At 45.6% G+C, this 19,254-nt stretch overlaps 2 protein-coding genes and 1 long non-coding RNA gene across 4 annotated transcripts in view; 2 read left to right on the top strand and 1 right to left on the bottom strand.

Annotated features, from left to right (window-relative positions):
• EGFR (epidermal growth factor receptor) overlaps positions 1-6,082 on the bottom strand; it is a 199,606-nt gene extending 193,524 nt beyond the window's left edge. For both annotated transcript variants that reach the window (XM_070264449.1, XM_070264450.1), the window contains exon 1: positions 5,800-6,082. The gene's annotated coding sequence lies outside the window, so the exon portion shown is untranslated. The remainder of the gene's footprint in view (positions 1-5,799) is intronic.
• LOC111773150 (collagen alpha-2(I) chain-like) lies at positions 4,758-17,826 on the top strand. The gene is made up of 3 exons (XM_070266147.1): positions 4,758-5,087; positions 5,577-5,998; positions 14,497-17,826. The coding sequence occupies exons 1-3, from the start codon at positions 4,758-4,760 to the stop codon at positions 14,729-14,731; spliced, it is 987 nt and encodes a 328-aa protein (XP_070122248.1). The 3' UTR covers positions 14,732-17,826.
• LOC111773152 (uncharacterized) lies at positions 6,791-8,069 on the top strand. The gene is made up of 3 exons (XR_011437772.1): positions 6,791-6,923; positions 7,300-7,409; positions 7,933-8,069. It is a non-coding gene; the product is annotated as an uncharacterized lncRNA (long non-coding RNA).
• Positions 17,827-19,254: the final 1,428 nt, after the last annotated feature.

Below are 19,254 nucleotides of genomic sequence, written 5' to 3'. Positions count from 1 at the left end.
GGAAACTTTCTAGACAACTGAATTGAGTGTGTCTATCTAAATGTGTAAGAAGAAAGCTGTACCTAATGACTCTGAAAAAATGAAAATTTCAGTCAAACCGGTTATCTGACGTAAGTCTCAAAGCCTGGATCCTTGCCCAAATTCAAACTAACCTGCTTATGCCCATGGTCCAGATGGCAGGTCATCCTCAGACGATGGGCAAAGAGCCAACCAATGGAATTTTCTTAGAGAAGACAATGTTTTAGGAGGAAAATGAAAAAGAAGGTATGAGCAGAAGCTATGATGTCAAATGCGAATGATCTATACGAGGATAAGCTAAGATTTATACTCTATTCCTTATGTGTTAATGGCTCAAGAATAAGCCAGTAGTAATCAACAGAGACCAAAAGTGTTTCTGATCATAATTTCAAATGTCCATAAGTGACAGAAGAAAACAAAAAGAATTCATTCAGTACAGATCTGAGGAGCAGAATCTAGTTTTTAAATTATATTTACATGAAAACAGTGCATAGGTGAGCCATATTCTCGAACTTTGATCTTTTCCCAAAACACACCCCTACTAGGAAAACCTAACTTTAAATAAGCCCGTTTCTACTCTACTTACTAAGTCCAAACTAAAACACATACACACAAACACCACTTTTCACAGTGAGCCACATGGCAAAGGTTAAATGATTTCTCAGGTGGGTCCTTCAACAAACTAAGTGTCCCCACCATTCTGATCCCATCCCCATTCCAGGGCCTGAGGCACCAGCGTGGGGCTATCTTCCCTTAAACACTCATAATCATCAATTTAATATTAGAGTTGACTTGCAACTCCTGTCATAAAAGGTTCAGGGCTTAATATCCATAATATATAAAGAATTCTCACAACTCAACAACAAAAAATCAAACAACCCGATCAAAAAATGGGCTGGAGACATGAACAGACATTTCTCCAAAGAAGATATACAGATGGCCAATAGGCACATGAAAAGATGCTCATCATCGCTGATCATCAGGGAAATGCAAATCAAAACTACACTAAGATATCACCTTACACCCATTAGAATGACAAAAATATCTAAAACTAATAGTAACAAATGTTGGAGAGGTTGTGGAGAAAAAGGAACCCTCATACACTGCTGGTGGGAATGCAAACTGGTGCAGCCACTTTGGAAAACAGTATGGAGATTCCTCAAAAAATTAAAAATAGAACTACCATACAATCTAGCCATTCCACTACTGGGCATCTATCCAAAGAGCTTGAAGTCAGCCATCCCAAAAGTCCTATGCACCCCAATGTTCACTGCAGCATTATTTACAATAGCTAAGACATGGAAGCAACCTAAGTGCCCATCAACAGATAAATGTATAAAGAAGATGTGGTATATATATACAATGGAATACTACTCAGCTGTAAAACAGAACAAAATCATTCCATTTGCAATAACATGGATGGACCTTGAGGGAATTATGTTAAGTGAAATGAGGCAGTTAGAGAAGGATAACCTCTGTATGACTCCACTCATATGAGGAATTTAAAAATGTGCACAAAGAGAACAGATTAGTGGCTACCAGGGGAAAGGTGGGGTGGGGGGTGGGCACAAAGGGTGAAGTAGTGCACCTACAACACGAATGACAAACATTAATGTACAACTGAAATTTCACAAGATTGTAACCTATCATTAACTCAATAAAAAAAAAAAATTGGTTCAGGGGCCGGGCTGGTGGCGCAGCGGTTAAGTTCACATGTTCTGCTTCGGTGGCCCGGGGTTCGTCGGTTCAGATCCCAGGTGCAGACATGGCACCGCTTGGCAAGCCATGCTGTGGTAGGCGTCCCACATATAATGTAGAGGAAGATGGGCACAGATGTTAGCTCAGGGCCAGTCTTCCTCAACAAAAAGAAGAGGACTGGCCGTGTATGTTAGCTCAGGGCTAATCTTCCTCAAAAAAAAAAAAGGTTCAGACAGTAGGTTAGATCCTGGAGCTTAGGTCCTGGAGCTTAGATCAAAGGAAAAACAGAGTATTTTCTTTTTAAACAGGGTGGAATCCTTTATCTTTATTGACACTAACTCTAAAAACATTTCAAAACAAGTTAGTGCCGTCATGTGGACCAAGTCTAAATGTAGCACAATGGATTTGGGCAATCGGCTTTTTCAAAATTCAGAATAAGTTTCTAAAAAATTATGGACTATGAAACTAAATATATAAATCCAGAAATGATAATCAAAAGCCAATGAGAGCTATCAGCCAGTTACTTCTAGACAGAACTACATGGGTGTAAATATAGGATAGACACACAGACCACTGGTCTCCTTTTCAGATTTGAAAAGCAATTTACTAATACTTAATTAGTGGCTTAAAGAATCACACTCTGAAAGCAATAATAGAAACCCTTAAGATTATCCCTCCTCTTTTAACTCATAATATCTGGCACATTCTATGCACTCAGTAAATATTCACTGAATTCAGAAATGAGGATTCAGAAGCCTGGAGCTTAAGTGATGTATCCACCTTCACAGAGAGCTGGATTGAGAAGACAGGCCTCCTGGCTTCCAGGCCAGGACTGAACTGGGCTTCCTCAAATCTGATCTCCTTAAAGAAAGGAGGGTTCACTTTGGATAGTGGTTCAGAGTTTCTGCATCTGCTCCTCTTCAGTACAGCCCAGACCTAACAATCAAGAATGTCTTCAGAGGAGGGGCCAGGGCAGGTTTGCCTGGTTGCGAATTCTTTTTATTTTTTTGAGGAAGATTAGCCCTGAGCTAACTACTTCCAATCCTCCTCTTTTTGCTCAGGAAGACTGGCCCTGAGCTAAAATCCATGCCCATCTTCCTCCACTTTATATGTGGGACGCCTACCACAGCATGGCTTTTTGCCAAACAGTGCCGTGTCCGCACCCGGGATCTGAACCGGGGAACCCCAGGCCACCGAGAAGCAGAACACTCGAACTTAACAGCTGCGCCACTGGGCCGGCCGCTGGGAATTCTTAACTCCTTGGAATACCACCCAGGATTGTTTCTAGAGCAAGACCTTTACCTCTATTTTGCAAGAGTAAGGGGCTTGCTCAACATCCCTCAAGCAATCCCCATGTTCACAGTTGGTGAGTGAGCTGCCTTCACAAAAGGTGGCCAGAGCGACCACCAAGTAACTGTGAGCAGGAGTTTAGACCAGTGAACAGACAGATGTTTCTCCCCAGTCTCATACAAGTGGCCTTTCTAACGAGCCGGTTCCCTGGTCCTTTCCTGCCCGTCCCAGCACCTGTCATTAGATGCTTACACACACCTACTCTGGCTCTCCTAAAACCAGAACTCACACAACACAGTGGAGGCAGGTGGGTGAGCAAGGGCTCTGGGTTAGAAGGCCTGAGTTTGAATCCTAGTTCTGCCTCTTACTAACTGTGGGAAAGTCACTTTACTTCTATGTACCTCAGTTTCCTCGTATATAATGAGGGTTCTCACCTCATATGCTTGATATAAGGATTAAAAGGACACAAAATAGTGCCTGACAGTACTGAGTGCAATAAGAACAGAAGATACCATACCCCAGAACCAAATAAATCTCTCTAAACTGAGTAAATTTTCTTGAACAAAACTGACCAAATTTGACACTTTTTGTAAAAAGATCTCATATTTTTAAAAATTTTCCCCTTAAATTTTGTCTTTTCATTTTACTTTAACTGAATGACATGTGTTTGTCCACGCTCCCTATTTTATTCAGGAGCATTCTGTTTTAAGCAAATATGGGACTAACAGGCAAATTAAGTGGTCTTTATGCTTTCCTCAGAAACAAATCTCCAAGCAGCAATAGTAGTGTTCAAAGGGGTAACAGCAATGAACTGGGATCATTTCTGGAGTGAGAAGTGATGCTTTGGAGGCACTCTAAGAGTTTAATTTAAAATAAGGATGGGGGCCCCTGCAGCAGAAAGGGAGATACACCACCCGCCTAAGAGGACCCTATTGTCAGCTAAGCAAGGCGCAGGCTCACAGCACGGAGGACAGGGAGCCCTTCAGACTCAGTAGAGGAGGCAAAGCTTTCAGGGAAAGACTAATCCCTTAGTACTGAGATCACCCCCACTTCCTCTTTCCCACATTTTTCAAGATTGTTAAAACTCCAGATGTTCCAAAAGAGCTCTTTACATTGGCAGGTAACCTTTCCCAAGACTTTACCAATCTCTCCTCTATGCCAGGGATTCCGAAACCCAGCTGCCCAACAGAATCACCTGAGGAGCTTCTAAAAATCCTAATGCCCGGGTCTCACCCTAGACCAAAGAAATCAGAAGGTCCGGAGGTGGGAACGAGACATCGATCTTTGTTTTATTTTGTTTTGTTTCGTTTTAAATCCCAACTGATTCTAATTTGCAACACAGTTTGGGAACCACTGCTTTACGCCTTAACGCTCCCCCAACTAACGCACTCAGCCTCAAACCCCAACTCTCTGCCAATGACATCACCAGCAAGTACAGACCTGACTCTTGGAACCCGGGCCGCTCGATTTTGAAATTGTGCAATTAAACCTTCTGAGGCATATTTCTCATGTCAAGTGCGTTTATGGTCGGTAGTCACGAAGCCAGACTCGCTCATGTTGGGTCTGGACATTTGGCACACGTGAACCACGTACATCAGGTCGTTGTGGATTTTTTTAATTAAGTTTAATATTTTGGTTGGCCTAATTCTTCCAAAAGCTAAAAGGCACATCCCAAAGAGAAAATCTGGGGATTTTGAGGAGGAAAGTTTGCTGTGAGCACTATTTTTAAAAACCATTGGGGACCTGGCCAGATGGGTTCCGCCCACAGGGAGCTGTGCACCAGGACCCAGCAGTCCTGCCGCGGCAGGTCCTACCGCTCTGTCCAGTTCCACCGCAAAGCCTCGAGAGGTGACCAAAGGGCAGCAGGTGGGGGCAAATCTCTAGAGTTCCCAGGAACCCACCACTTCACGAGACCCCACGGGTTCAAGGGTCGCAGGCGCCCGGGAGGGAGCTCCGGACTGGCAGAGAGCCTAGGTCCCGGGGCGGCAGGAGGACCGCGCGGGGCGAGAGATCTGCGCCCAAAGCGGGGTCCGACCGCACCCTCTTTTTTGCCAAAGAAGAAACTAAGTCCACTTTTCCCGGTAGCCACAGGTAGTTAGTGACAGAGGCGAGTTCTCGGGCCTCCCAGTTCAAGGCTGCAGCTCAACACCCGGGAAAAGGGCTTGCAAGGACCTGAGAGCGGGGCCGGCACCCAGGCTGGCAAGGCCGGGTGCAGCGAATCACCTTAAGAGAGAGACGCGGAGCGTCCGCTCCGGTCCCAGGAGGTCCGAGAGGACTAGGGTGGATTCCCGCCGGTCCTTCCTCAGCGTCCCTAGGCCCCTCGGGGGCGCCCCCTGGCCCGGTTGGGCCCCCTGGGTGACAGCGCCGGGCGCACGTGCGGAAACACGAGCCGACTCCGCGGGGACCAGCGCTGCCCCGCGCCCGCCTCGCAGCAAGTTTTCGCCCTCGGACGTCGACCGCGCGCAGGAGGGCAGGAAAGTGAAGCCAGAAAGTTGAGAGCGCTGCGGGGCCCCGAGCTCCAGGCGGCCGTTCCCACACCCGCCTGCAGCCCCGCGGCCCCGCGTTCGTAGCGTCCCCTCCTCGGGCCGCCGCGGACTCGCCCAGCTCAGAAACGAAACGTCCAATTCCTCCCACGATCCCGACTAGAAGCGCAGCCGATCCTCAAGGAAACAGGAAAGGAGGGGCGGGCGGCGCGGGACGGGGAGCCGGTGCGCCGAGCGCGGGCTGGGCCGGGCCGACTGCGGGGTCGGGCGCGCCGCAGGGGCGGCGCGGGGCCGGCGGGCACGCCCTTACCTTTCTTCTCCTCCAGCGCCGGACTCGCCTGGAAGTACGCAGCCAGCAGCACCAGGAGCGCGGCGCCGACGGTCCCTGAATGTCGCATCCTGCCTCCGAGGCGCTCGCTCCGGGTCTCCGCAGTTAGCCTGGGACGGAGTCGGGCGCCGTGCGCGGCGGCGGCGGCAGCGCCGAGGCGGGGACGCCGGCGGACGCAAAGGTAGCCTGCCGTCTGGTCCGGGAGGCGGCGGCCGCGGTGGCTCGCTCCGGGCGCGCGCGGGATCCGGCCGCCCTGGCTGCGGGCGGACACAGGGTGCTGGGGGCGGAGGCTGCGGCCGCCGCGCTGCGCCGGGGGCTGCCCAGACGTCTAGCTCGCGGGGGCGGGGGCGCGGGCGCGGGCGCGGGAAGGCTGGGCTGGAAGGAGGAGGGACCAGGAGGAGGAGGAGGAGGAATCGGGAGGAGCAAAGGAGGAGCAGAATGCTAGGAGGAGGGAGGAAGAGCCAGCAGCTAGGACCGCAGGCAGGCAGTGACTAGGCGGTGGGGACAGCGGTGGCCCCCGTGGGCCCGAGCGCTCGGTGAGGGCCGGTGCAGGGGGGCGTGCCGGAGCTGAGGGTGCCTTTAAGAGTTCATTTCCGTGTGAGGCGTTCCCTGCGCTGTTCCTCAGGACCTGGTCCTCAAGAACTTGCCCTGCTCTCGCGGAGACCCAGCCTCCGTCGAGCCTCATTTATACAGGGTTCCCATTTCCCCGCTTCCTCCCTTCAACTTTTAGAGCAAACTTGTACCAGCTCTGGGGAAACTAGCTGAGCCTTAGGCCCACAGCCGGAAAATGGCAAGGAAGAGGAAACCACCCGTTTATTCTGGCCCCAAACTTCTCTGCAGCACCCCGGGATCCTAAGTGGGGGTCAGAGGCTGGCCTGGCAGCCAAGTCGTTCCTCGCCATGCCAGGCGTCTGAGATGGTGCTCTCAGGTACGAGGGTCCTTCAGATCCCGTCAAGTACCCTCGAAGAAATCGTCTGAAATGAGGACACCCAACTCCTGGCACAGAGACTAGCCTTGGGAAATGTTTGTTGAATGAATGCATGAGTACCGAGGGAAGCCACAGCGTTTCACATGCCAGGAATCATCCAGGGGTACTTGAAAAGCAAGTACGTGGGGGTAAATTACCTTGCAAAAGTCAAGCACTTAGAATAAAGGCTTGACACAAACAGTAGTGGAGACCCTTTTAGAGAAGCCAGGTGCCCCTCTGCCCTGAGACAGCCACAGATAAGTAGGAGAAAGGCCAGGGAAATTCACTAAGTATTGGCCAGAAGAATGTATGCTTTTTTGGGCTGCAGGAACTTTAGCTAAATTCCCTCAGCAAAGTCTGCCCTACCCCTATGGCTCCTCTGCCTCCAGGACAAATGTCCTCGGGCCCCATTTTACAACTAAATACCCTCTTCTCCCAAGATCCACTAGTGGCATTCAGGCAGGTTCAGCAGCGCTGGTCTCTCGGCTGCTGAAACAAGGATCACAAACCTGCAGGAAGTGGAGTTAAGGCTGGGACCTTTCCTGTCCATGGAGGAAAGAAACTGCATCCTTCCTTCCCATCCAGCAAGTGCAGGGCACAGGGCTCCTCACCATCCACAGAACCGGTAACTATTCCTCTGAATTTAGAGCCATTTGTGTTCATTTATTTGTTATAACAAATCAGGAAGACCGCTGAGCCCTCTGAATTCATTTAGCCCCTGGGTGGAGAAGGCTATGAAGATTCTGCAGGCCATGGGTTTAGTTCCCTCTGCATGTTGCAAACAAGAACTTCAAGCAGAATGTAAAGACACACAACTAGAGACAAATTACACAAATTAGAGAAGGTCAAACTGGAAACACAGCAGTGGAAGGTAGAATGAAGCCAGGAGAGAATCTTAGAGAAGACCTGTGCATACCCAAGTCCCTCGCATTTACTCAGCAAGGGCCCCAGGTTTGACTCTAAGCCATCTGTCAAGGAAATATGAGGGGTGGCACAAATCTATTGTCCATACGTTAAAACACCAATCCACTGAAGCTACAACTAATTTTTAAGACTGCGTAGGAATTTCTCCCATGAATCCCCCAAAAGAAAACAATGTGCAAAGACTTCAGAGTTCTCACTAACGGCTTTTTTTCTTTTGTTTTTAGGAAGGTTAGCTCTGAGCTAACATCTGCCACCAATCCTCCTCTGTTTGCTGAGGAAGATTGGCCCTGAGCTAACATCTGTGTTCATCTTCCTCTATTTTGCATGTGGGATGCCTGCCACAGCATGGCTTGATAAGCAGTACGTATGTCCATGCCCAGGATCCGAACTGGTGAAACTGGGCTGCCATACTGGAGCACGCAAACTCAGTTGCTGTGCCACCGAGCCGGCCCCCTAACTACTTTTTAGTAATAGACAGCACCAACCTTCATAGTGCTGTCATGTTATAACATCCTTCCATATTATCTGATGGCATCTCAAGAAGCAGAGTTTTGTGAAAACCAAGGAGGCAGTGTGACACTTCAGGCACACAACCCAATACGTGGTTGATCCCAGTGAAGGGAGAGGAATGGGTGAACTCAAGATCCTCCTGAGACAGCTGTGTAAAGTTTGAGTTTCTGCTCTGAGCTTGTGATGTGGGGGATGGCATTCAGGATGATTTTGTACTCTTTGGCAGGTACACGGAGTGTACTGATAGCTGTTGCTTGCTAAGTAAAAACCTATGGCCCAGCCGGCAGAAATGACATCCTCTTGAGAAAACAGAGACTTTTCTAGACTGAGCCCTGCAAAGAGGGTGCTTGGGCACCCAGTCTCTGCAGAGAGTGATCCCAAGTCACATCCCAGGCCACATCTCAGGCAAAGGCTCCCACCACAGGAACAGCTCAAGGAGCCCTGACTGCATGCTACTAGGTACTGATCAGAAATGAGCTTGTCTGACCACCCAGAGCCAGGTTACACTTTCGTTTGCCTTTTATAATAAGATGATGCTATGGCTTGGAAGAGTTAAATAAATCACTTGCCCAAAGTCCCAAAGCATGCTTGCTAGCATGAGGCCTTCCTTGAACCCACATCTAAGCCATGTTCTACATCACTCTCATTCTGCAACTTTTCTAAACCTGAGACCAATAGAGACTTCAGGACCTCAAATTCTATTTCAGAATATCTTGGAAACTTTTTGCAGTAGGTACAACCAAAATTTCTACTTGGCCAAAAGGTTCCTGGATAAGGCTTCAATGTACACCATATTAGCAAGTATATACTGAGACTGTAGTATTTCCCACATTAACTCTCACGTGGTTTATCAATTTTCATAACACAAGCTGTGCATTCTCTTTGCCAGCTACAAATGGGAAACTTTTTTTCCTCCTCTGATGAGAAGTTTTCCTCTTTAAGAGGCTTCTGAGTATTTTAAATGAGTTTAATCTTTTCTAGAAGGAACACGGCAGTGAATTTCCAGAAATCACATATCCTGTGGAAAGGGAGGAGAGACGGGTTATTTTGCAGGGTGAAGATAGGAAGGCTTCAAATATTTTGAGTTCCATCTTAGGCAAGAGGCATTTGACCACCTGTTTTCTCTCGCCTGAGGTCAAAGCAAGGATTAAAGAGGAAAAACATGAGAGTGGCAGATTTCAGAATTAAAAAAATTATCTTTCATAAACTATTGGAGCTATCTAAAAGTGGAATGAGCTGCCTCTGAACGGAATGGGTTTCTCCATCGTTGGAAAGATTTGTACGCAGGAGCAGTGCTAAAGGGGGCTGTGAATTAAGGACTGAACCAGATCCCTTCCAATCCTAAAATTCCATGAGAACATGCATTTCTAAAACAGCCTTCCATTTCAACATACATGCACTCACAGCTCTTCTAAAGATACATTTTAAGAAGACACAAGACTGTGGTAACAGGATTGCCACTGGGGACGGAGGGTAATTAGGTAGCTAGGGGTTGGAGGGAGACTTTTTTCAACTGTCTGTCCTTTTATACTTGCAATCTTGCATTGTGAACAGGCATGACCTATTTCTGTAAGGTGAGGGTCAGTGACCTCAGAAGGTGCCCCTGCTGAGGTTCCTGGGCACTCCTGGTAGCAGACTTTCTTGGTTTCCTTGGCCATTTGCTCTCTCCCTTTGAGTCAAGTTGAGTTATTTGCATTAGACTCTGAGTTGAGACCTATCTCTGGCAGAGTATGGAAGAAACAACTTCTTTTTCAGGGATAATATGCTGACACACAACTGCTTGAGACATTCATTTGTCATTAGTATTCTTATTAGTATTATATGTCATTTGTATTTTTCATTATCTCTAGGGCTAAGGGTTATGTAATGCTTAAAAAACAGGATCTCATTTTTGAACACTAGTTTCTGGCATTGTTAATTTCCTTCATACAGGGATCTTGTAGGAAATTTCTGGGCACTGCACAAATCTTTGCCTATGTTAAAGATTTAAAACAGATTAAATAATTTTGTCCAAGGTGTCACTGCTTGTCTCAGGGGTAGTTATAACTAGAAATATTAGCCTTAAGCTTGCAACTGGTGGCTTGCAGATCAAGTTTAGTATAAAGATGTGGTTTTGTGGGGCCCATTCAATATTTCTTTTAATTGAATTAATGGCATCATTTAAAAATCAGGAGATTTCATATTTAAAATATGATTTTAAATTTTGTATTTCTCTTGAAAAATGGGAAGTGCTGGCCAACTGGGCTTGCTTTCATGCAAAATGGCAGTTGGCTGGGTGATAAGTGTCCCCTTTAGAAAGGACATTAAGTCTCCAGCTCTCACTGACATGACCAAGCCTGATTCACCAGTTCATGGGGCCTGCATGGTTACTGTAGGCATTAAAGTTTGCAGCCTCACCCTTCCTGGTTAAATAATGCTACTGCCACTTTATAGATATGATTCTCATCTCTGGTTTTCCTCTGGCCCTTATCTTCCTTTCTCTATCCAACTCATTCTTGCTCATTTCATATGTATTTGTTGATAGATTATGGTCCAGAGATCATAATACATTATGTATCATGATAGACCTCACTTCAAATTAGCATATTTCAAATATAGAATAATAGAAAAGCACAAATGTTTACCACAGCTCATGATTATACTTTATCATTATTATGGTTAACATTCTATAGGCATATATATACACATATGTATATATATATACATATGTATAGACATATATATATACACACACACAAAACCAATTAAAAATTACTGGGGACAAATGCAGTTCTGTTGAAGAACAGAGAAAGAAGAGGCTACCTGTCAATGTCTGGTGCACGTGCAGTGATCGTTCACTGTTAGCTGCCCACGAGCTTGCATTGGAGGGAATCAGGATGGGAGGTGGAGGATTAGGAAGTTGGCTGGACTAAATATCATTGCTTATCTTGCAAATCATCAAGTTTTGTCTGGCTTGTTTTGCTATAATAAACTAATACATGATAGAATGTGTGTTTTATTAGGAAATAACTAAAGAGACATGTTTAGGTATTTTAGCTGTTTGTAATTTAGTTGTTATAATTATGTCTCACCTCATGTAATAAAGGTGATATGGCAAAGACCTACTGTCAAGCTTATATTCTTCTAAACAGGAATTCAGGAACTTCTTAAATTGAGAGATAGTTATGTCACTTTATTTTTCCTCATAAGGACTATAGATGCAGAGAATAAACGTTTCATCTGTACCATAGAAGGAAAGAAATCCCTTTTGAGGAAGTCGCCAGAAGTTAGATTCCAAGTGCATTTTTAGATGGTGGCAGCCCTGGAGGACCTGCAAGGGGGAGAATATTGCAGCTTAAAATGACCAACAGGGCTAGAGAAATCCAAAGTAAATTGGTTTTCTGTTTCTGCAATTGAAAAAAGTTAGAAATTCTTGCAGTTGATGATTTTGAAGAACTGAGCCACAAGAAAGCCTGAGTCATTGAAACTTCCATCAGAGAGTGTCCTCAGAGATAGGCCCTGCTATTTTACAGGAGACGGCGTAAGAACCTTGTCCAAATGAATTGTTTCAGGAAGAGAGCGAATTAATGAATAATGTTTTATTAATTAAATAAAACATAGGAGTTTTCAGGGTTGTTAGTTATTTTATTAAAATTCAAGTTGGAATAAATGGCATTTACTCAACTCTTACTTACTGTGTCTAAAGTGGCTGGGAGACAGAGGTCAGTTACCAGTTCCTGGCCTCATAGAACTTCTAGTCACCCTGTTAAAGATCACCCAGACTAATCAGATGTGTGTGTATGTGTGTGTGTGTGTGTGTGTGTGTACGAATAGGAACCTTCCTATTCTTCCTTAATCAATGTCACTGATTTCTCAACACCAACAAAAAAATAGGATGTTTTACTAGCCCTCTACAAAAATAAATGTCAAACATAACTAGACTTCTCAATGCCTGCATTTACAGAAATTACTGTGTCATTGGAGATTAGCGAGTTTTTCTGACTGTGGCATTTAGTTTTGTCACCTGGTAGGATCATTTATTTGGCAAGTGCATGCTGCCTTTCCTTCTTAGTAGCCTTGCTTGAGACCAGTTGCCCAATGGAGAAGTGTGGAGTGTGTCCCTCAGGATCTGGCTCCCCCATCCCCATGGGAGGATGGTACTTTCTAGTCCCCTGGAAGCCTGCCTTGGACTTCTGTAACATAATGGAGGGATCTGTGTCACTTCTGGGCAGAAACTCTCAGAAGCGGACACGCTTCTCCACACCTTTCCCTCTATCTTGTTGGCTGGTAATGCTCCAGAGAGTGGCTTCCTCCTCAGCCAGGGCCTGAAGTGAGAATGATGACAGGAAGCAGACCCTTCAGCTGGACACATAGGTGACATCTACATGATGGATGCGAAGAGTTAGAGAGAAACACACCTTTGTTAGGCTACCAGAGTTTTCAGGCTGTTTCTTACTCCATTATACCCTAGCATACCTTAATCTATACAAGAAGGTATTCAACTCCTACTTAAATATTTACATTATATATTTTATATATACTTTATATTATTTATTTTATGTTTGATATATAAGCATTCATACCTTATATATTTCTATAATATATACATATTTATATTATGTATATATTAAATACCACACACGTATATATATACATATTTGGAGGGGAGACCAGGGAGTAACCAAATTAACAGGGATCTAATATTGCCATTAACTAAATGTGACTTTGAGCGTGTTTTATGTTTTCAATCTTTCCAACCCAAAGCCTTAGTTTTATTCTCTGTAAATTATCATAAATTCTTGCCACACAGCATTGTTATGACTTGAAATAATGTGGAAGCACCTAGCACATAACACTTGACAAAACTATTGTGTGTGTGTGCTCTTGGAGCTGTGGGGTGTGTATACACAGTCTTTTCTCTCCCTAGTTGTTCTCTAAGCCTTCCCTATGTGCAGACAGAGCAATAAACACAGCTCAGAGTGCAACCGCTTATATTTCTCCATCAGTTAGTCTTCATGGTCACATGAACAATCTAAACATAGAATTAATCATTTAAAAATCCTTGAGCTTCCTCATGGCACAAGTTAGCTACAATGATTTTTTTCCTGAGATTTTTAATTATGAATTTTGAGAACCAGTGCTGTTCCTTGCCTTCAAAAGAACTGCTATTTGTTGTAACAGCTGCTAAGGAAACAAGGGCAATGAATGTCCCAAAGCGGGCTGGCACCGCAGTCCGGGCTCAGCCGTGGGCAGATGGACACGCTAATGGGACTGTGATGGACGCCATCAATTGGCACTTCGGGTCCCCCCTTCCGCTGGAGGGGCTCGCTCGGCCAGCGACTCCGCACAATAGCTCCCCGATCGCCTTTCTTCAAAGGTCGCTTTGAATTCTGTTCCCTTCGTGTGAGGTGGGGGTAGGGAGAAGTCTCTGATTCCAGACTGATTCTGGGATCTCAGTGGGAAGGTGAACGTTGGCTGCATTCGGGGCGGAGGGCTATGGAGCCCGGGGGCAGAAACGTGGTAGCGCAGGCGTTAGCGCTCCCAGGGCCTTGGCAAAGACTGGAGGCAGAGGCGCCGGGACACGCCGCGGCCTCCTGCCCTTGGGCGCGTGGCGGGGAGTTGCGGGATTTGACGTTGTAGAATTTCACCTGAGACGTGAGGGAAGCCGGGCTTGCATCTGAACTACCCCTTGGGGTACGGTGCTTGGAAAGGTGGTTATCTCTGGGTCGGCCAGAGTTGATTGCCTGACCCTTTATGGTGATTTTGCTAGTAAGAATTTGTTTGTAGCCGCTTCTTTTCGCTATTTTTGCCCTCCCCTCAGGAATTCTTTTGTTTGTTTCTTTTTCAGTCTTTCACTTTTAAACGAGGAATTGAAAGCAGGACTAGCCGGAGAGGATTGCGTTTTTCCCTGATTTCCGCAGGACGAGGGAGGGGAATATTGGTTGCTTTTCTTATTCCTCCTTTTCTGAGAATTGGGGCTGTTTCTCGAGTTTGTTTTTCAAATCGTTGGTTAGATTTCCCGCAGTGTCTTTTGTCCAGCACCTGCTGCAGAAGAGGGAGGTCCCGAAAGTCTCCAGGGAAACTGAATGGGGCGGGGGTGTTCTCATTCAGCTGGCAGCCAGGAGACTAGCGTATCGCCGTGGTCCTCTGGGCCCAGCAGAAGGAGCATCGGATTGAGCTCCCAGACCCACCGCGGAGGGCCTGACCCTGCACCGTCAGGGTCATGGCCTGAGATGCGTGGCTCCTCAACCACGCACGCCCTGAGAGACCTCGCCTCTCAACGTGTCGTTTTTCTCTAGGTTTACCGGAGACCGAGTCAGGGCGCCCTGGTCAGCCTGCTCTAGGCGCAGGGCAGGCCTTTCCTCTGGCGCCGCTGGTCTCACCCTAGCCCCGGCCCTCCTCCAGCTCCAGGCCCAGCTCTCAAGTGTGCTGTGTAAATGCCCTCACTGGGCTTTCCCGGCAACATCGGTGGCCAGGAAGGGCAACTCATTCTCTGAGAACTGTGACTGGACAGACCTGACCCTTTGGACATAATCCTACGAAGTCTTCAAGGAAGTGCCACGTGGTAACCTGGTCACCCCAACCCCACAGTCCCTCTGAACTGATTGCTATTTGACTGAGGCTGGAACCACCTTGAAGAGGTCCACATCTTCTGAAGGAAACAGCCCGCTGTGCTGAAACTGGTGAGAATGAAGCTCTCCTCTGCTCCTTGTCACTTCATCCCCTCGGTCCCCACACTGTAGGCCCAAGGACAGGTCACCTGGCTGTGTTTTTCCTGGGGTGGGGCACCTTTACCCAACCTTAGGAGGCCTATAACCAGGAGTTCTAGATAAAGATGGAGATAGATTCTGTGGTGTCAGACAGCTTCATGGACCAATCTGGTCAGTGATATGTCTTCCCCTGAATCTAAGGCTTCCGTCTGGGGTATAGAAGATAGAAGGAAGCTATATTCTGGAAAACGTGGATCCTCTGCTTCATGTCAAGTTCCAGCTGCTTGTAGCCCCTGCAGGGCCTCCTTCCAGACGGCATCCCCGGGTCTAGGATTCTGGCTAGGAAATGTTACCTGACCCCAAGACAGGGAATTATGCCTCCGCTATGAACAGACTGTTGGGTTAACCCAGGACCAGCTCCAGGAGGCTGTGCACTCTTGAAGGCAGTTTATATGCAGAATCACCAAGTGTTTTCTCTCCAGCAGCAGCTGGCATGCTCTTCTGGTCACCTCCCAGGACAGCTCATTGATCTATCACCTCTTACACCAGCTGTGGGACATGAAGCTATGGAGACTAGACCTTTGCCCTTATTTCCACATGTTGTTTGGGGTTAAGCAGAAAAGTGAGTGGAAGATGGCCTTCAGCTAGTTCCAGTTAAGTGTGAAGGTGTCTCATTTGTGCAGTAAACTCCTTGGTCATCACATCTGCATGTATGTACTTTGTTGAGAGACTTCTGTGCACTGGGCACTGCTTGCTGTTCAATCCCAGGACATTAGAACAGTGCCCAGGACATATTCTAATGGGTAGAAGACTGTCAGTAGCCATAGATCTTACCGGATAAGTGCTATGCAGGATAATGAAGAAAGGAAGGAGTATGAAGAGGGGACCTCACTGAGAAGGAGGCATTTGAGTGCATGGAAGAGAGGGAGTGAGTAAGGCAGGGTCTGGGAGAAGGAAGCTTCAGTTCCTGGGAGTAAGCCTGTTTATACAGGAGACAGCAAGGAAACCAGTGTGACTGGAATGCAGTGGAGAGTGGGAGAGGAGCAGGGGCTGAGGTCAGAGGTGGAGGGGTGCTGCAGGTCCCTGGTAGGCATTATATTTTCAACTTTTTACTAAAAAATACGTGGGGAAGAAGTTGGAGGACTGAACAGAGTATTGACACACATGATGGACTTAGGTGTTAACTGGATCCCTCTTGAGACTGTGTCCAGAAAGGAATGAAGGCAAGTAAGAGGCTATTGCAGTAATCCAGATGAGATTTGGGTCTGGCTTGGAGCTGTGGAGGTAGTGAGATGTGATTAGATTCTGGATGTACTCCAAAGAAAGAGCTGACGCAAATTACTGATGCATTGAATCCGGGGCATGAGAGAAAGACAAGAGCCAAGGATGACCTCAAGGTCTTGGTAGACAAGTAGGGGATGGTAGTCTTCACTGAGATGGAAAGTCGAGGGAGAGGAGAGTTTTGGAAGGGGAAAATTCAAGTCTGGTTTTGGACTTCCTCTGGTTGAGATACTTTTAGACTTTCAAATGGGGAGATTGGAGAAATAGTTGGATATATGAATTTGAGCTTCAGGAGAGAGGTCCAAGCAAGAGATAACAATTGGGATCATCAATATAATATACGGATGCTACTTAAAGTCTTGAGATTGAATGAGATCATAAAGGGGTTAGAAAAGAATACAAATGGCAAGGAGAAGTGATTAGAGTCCTGAGCCCTGGGGCCCTGTAATGTGAAGAGACCCAGGAGATAAGGAGGAAAAAGCAAAGGAGCTTGAAAAGGAGTGGCCAGATCTACTGTCCTGCAGGCAAGTGAGAACAGGTTTCAAAGAGGAGGGGTTAATCAACTCCATCAAAAGCTGCCCATATATCAGTGGAATCTGGCACTGGAATGTCGCTTATATCCTTATTAAGAGAAAGTTTCACTGGAGTGCTGGGCAAGAGTCTGATTGGAGTGGAGTTCTGGTTGGAATTTTATTAAATTTATAGGAATATTTGGGAAGTATTGATATCTTTTAAAATAGCATCTCCAGCTCCTTATAATATTAAATCTTCGCATTCAGAAAAATAAATAATGTTTTCCCATTTATATGTCTTCCTTTTTTTTTCATATATTTCATAGGCAGACATCAAGTGACAGTTCTGCTGTGCAGGGATGTGAAAGGTATCTGTGGAGGGACGGTGGAGGGGCACTGCTACTCCTTCAGACAACTGCAATAGGGAATGCAAATGCCCAAGGACTGGGAGAGAACAAGTAAGCCTCAAAGCAGAGAACAGGAGGAGCTGGGAAGGAGAACGAAGGGGAAAGGGCAAGACTTGGTTTGGAATGAGGTGAGAGATCAAGGGACCCTTGAGAGAAGGCACCAGCTTTTGATACGTTTAAGTATTAAGAGATATGGTAGGCTGTTTGTGTCCACTTATTTTATTAATTTAAACTTAATAAATTTACATGGTTCAAAACGAAATAGATTTAAAAATGTGTGGAGGGAAAAGCTTCTGTCCCACCCCTGTCCTTGTAGCCAGACAGTGGAGGTGATCAGGTTCATCTGTACCCTGGGAGTTCTTCTAGACATGCTTTCTGTATACACAGTGTTCTCTCTACACTTTAAAAAGTACATAATAATACATGGCGGATCTCAGTTCATATCAGTATTTAACAGTTCCTCATTCTTTCTTGCCACAGTAGAGTATTTCCTTTTATGTATGTACTATAATTTATTTACCTCGTTCCTTACGGAAAGACATTTAGAGGGTTTCCAAACACTGCTGAATGAATAAACTGTAGTCTGATTTCACACATTTCCAAGTGGAATTTCTGAATGTTTTGTTTCAGATTTAAAAATAAATTTTATTTTTATCCTCTTTTTTAAAAACTTTAAAAATTAAGGTTTAATTTACATGCAATAAAATGAATATTAAATAGTTTTATGTGGCTTAAATTTGTATTTCTCTGTTGTCTAGTGGTGTTGAGCTTTTTTCATGTATTTGTTGGCCATTTGTGAAGTATCTATTTTAAATCTTTTGCCTATTAAAAAAAATCATCATCAACTTGATGCAGGTACAGTTTACATGTAATAAACTGCTTTTGCTGATAGTGTACAATTGAGTGAGTGTTGACATTGCAAGTCCCCTGAGATCACTACCATAATCAAGATATGGGACATTTTCATCACCCCAAAAGCCTTCTCATGCTCCTTTGCAATCTCCTTCCTCTGTCCCTTGCCCCAGGCAACTGCTGATCTATTTTATGTCACCATAGACTAATTTGCATTTTGGAGAATTTGAAAAGGAATCTAGATTTCAAAAAGAATGATATAGTATGAAGTATTTTGTTTCTGACTTTTTTCACTCACCTTAATATTCTGAGGTTCATCCCTATTGTTGCATTTATCAGTAGCTTCTTCCTTTCCGTTGTTGAGTTAGTACTCTATCGTGTGGATATGCCACATTTTATCATTTACCAGTTGTTGGACATTGGGTTGTTTCCAATTCTTGACTATTATCAATAGCAATAAAATTGCTATGAATACTCATGTACAAGTCTTTGTGTGGACATATGTTTTTATTTCACTTGGGTAAGAACCTAGGAGAATTGCTGAGTTGAAAGGCAAATGCATGTTTCACTATTCCTTATTCTTCTGCTGCTGCTGTATCATGTCCACCTTAAAACTGCTGTATTTTGGTAGTTCTGCCAAAACATTTCTGCCATAATTGCCAAAGGAGTAGTTAAGGATTTTACGGTAAATCAGATGTCGTTTAGACAGTTGCCTGGAGAGCTAGTGTAATTGAAAACATTCAAACATTGCGGTCATCCTTAACTCTCTTTTCTACAGTAAGGTATGATGTACCTAGAGCTAGGAAAGGGAAGAAGTTAGTGACCATTTCTCTAAACAGTGTTTTATTTTAGCAAACTCTAAAAGCTTAGCATGGCAGTAATTTTTATTAGTGTCGCAGACTGTCGATAATGTCTCTTTGGGCAGGATCTAGAGGTGGGATTGGACATAATAATAGTAATTGGCATCAGTAAGACAGCTCTGGGGGCTGGCCCCATGGCCTAGTGGTTAAGTTCAGTGAGCTCCATTTTAGCAGCCCGGCTTCAGTTCCTGGATATGGATCTGCACCACTTGTTGGGTGGCCATGCTGTGGTGGCAACCCACATACAAAATAGGGGAAGATTGGCACCAATGGTAGCTCAGGGTGAATCTTCCTCACCCTTCCTCAAGCAAAAAGAGGAAGATTAGCAACAGCTGTTAGCTCAGGGCAAATCTTCCTCAGCAAAAAAAAAAAAAAAAAAAAAAAGCTCTGTAGGGTTGTGCTGTGCTGTTTCCTCACCATGACTCAATTTGCATG

Source organism: Equus caballus, chromosome 4 (assembly GCF_041296265.1).
Source record: "Equus caballus isolate H_3958 breed thoroughbred chromosome 4, TB-T2T, whole genome shotgun sequence".
NCBI lineage: Eukaryota > Metazoa > Chordata > Mammalia > Perissodactyla > Equidae > Equus > Equus caballus.
This window is presented reverse-complemented; position numbering and strand designations above follow the sequence as displayed.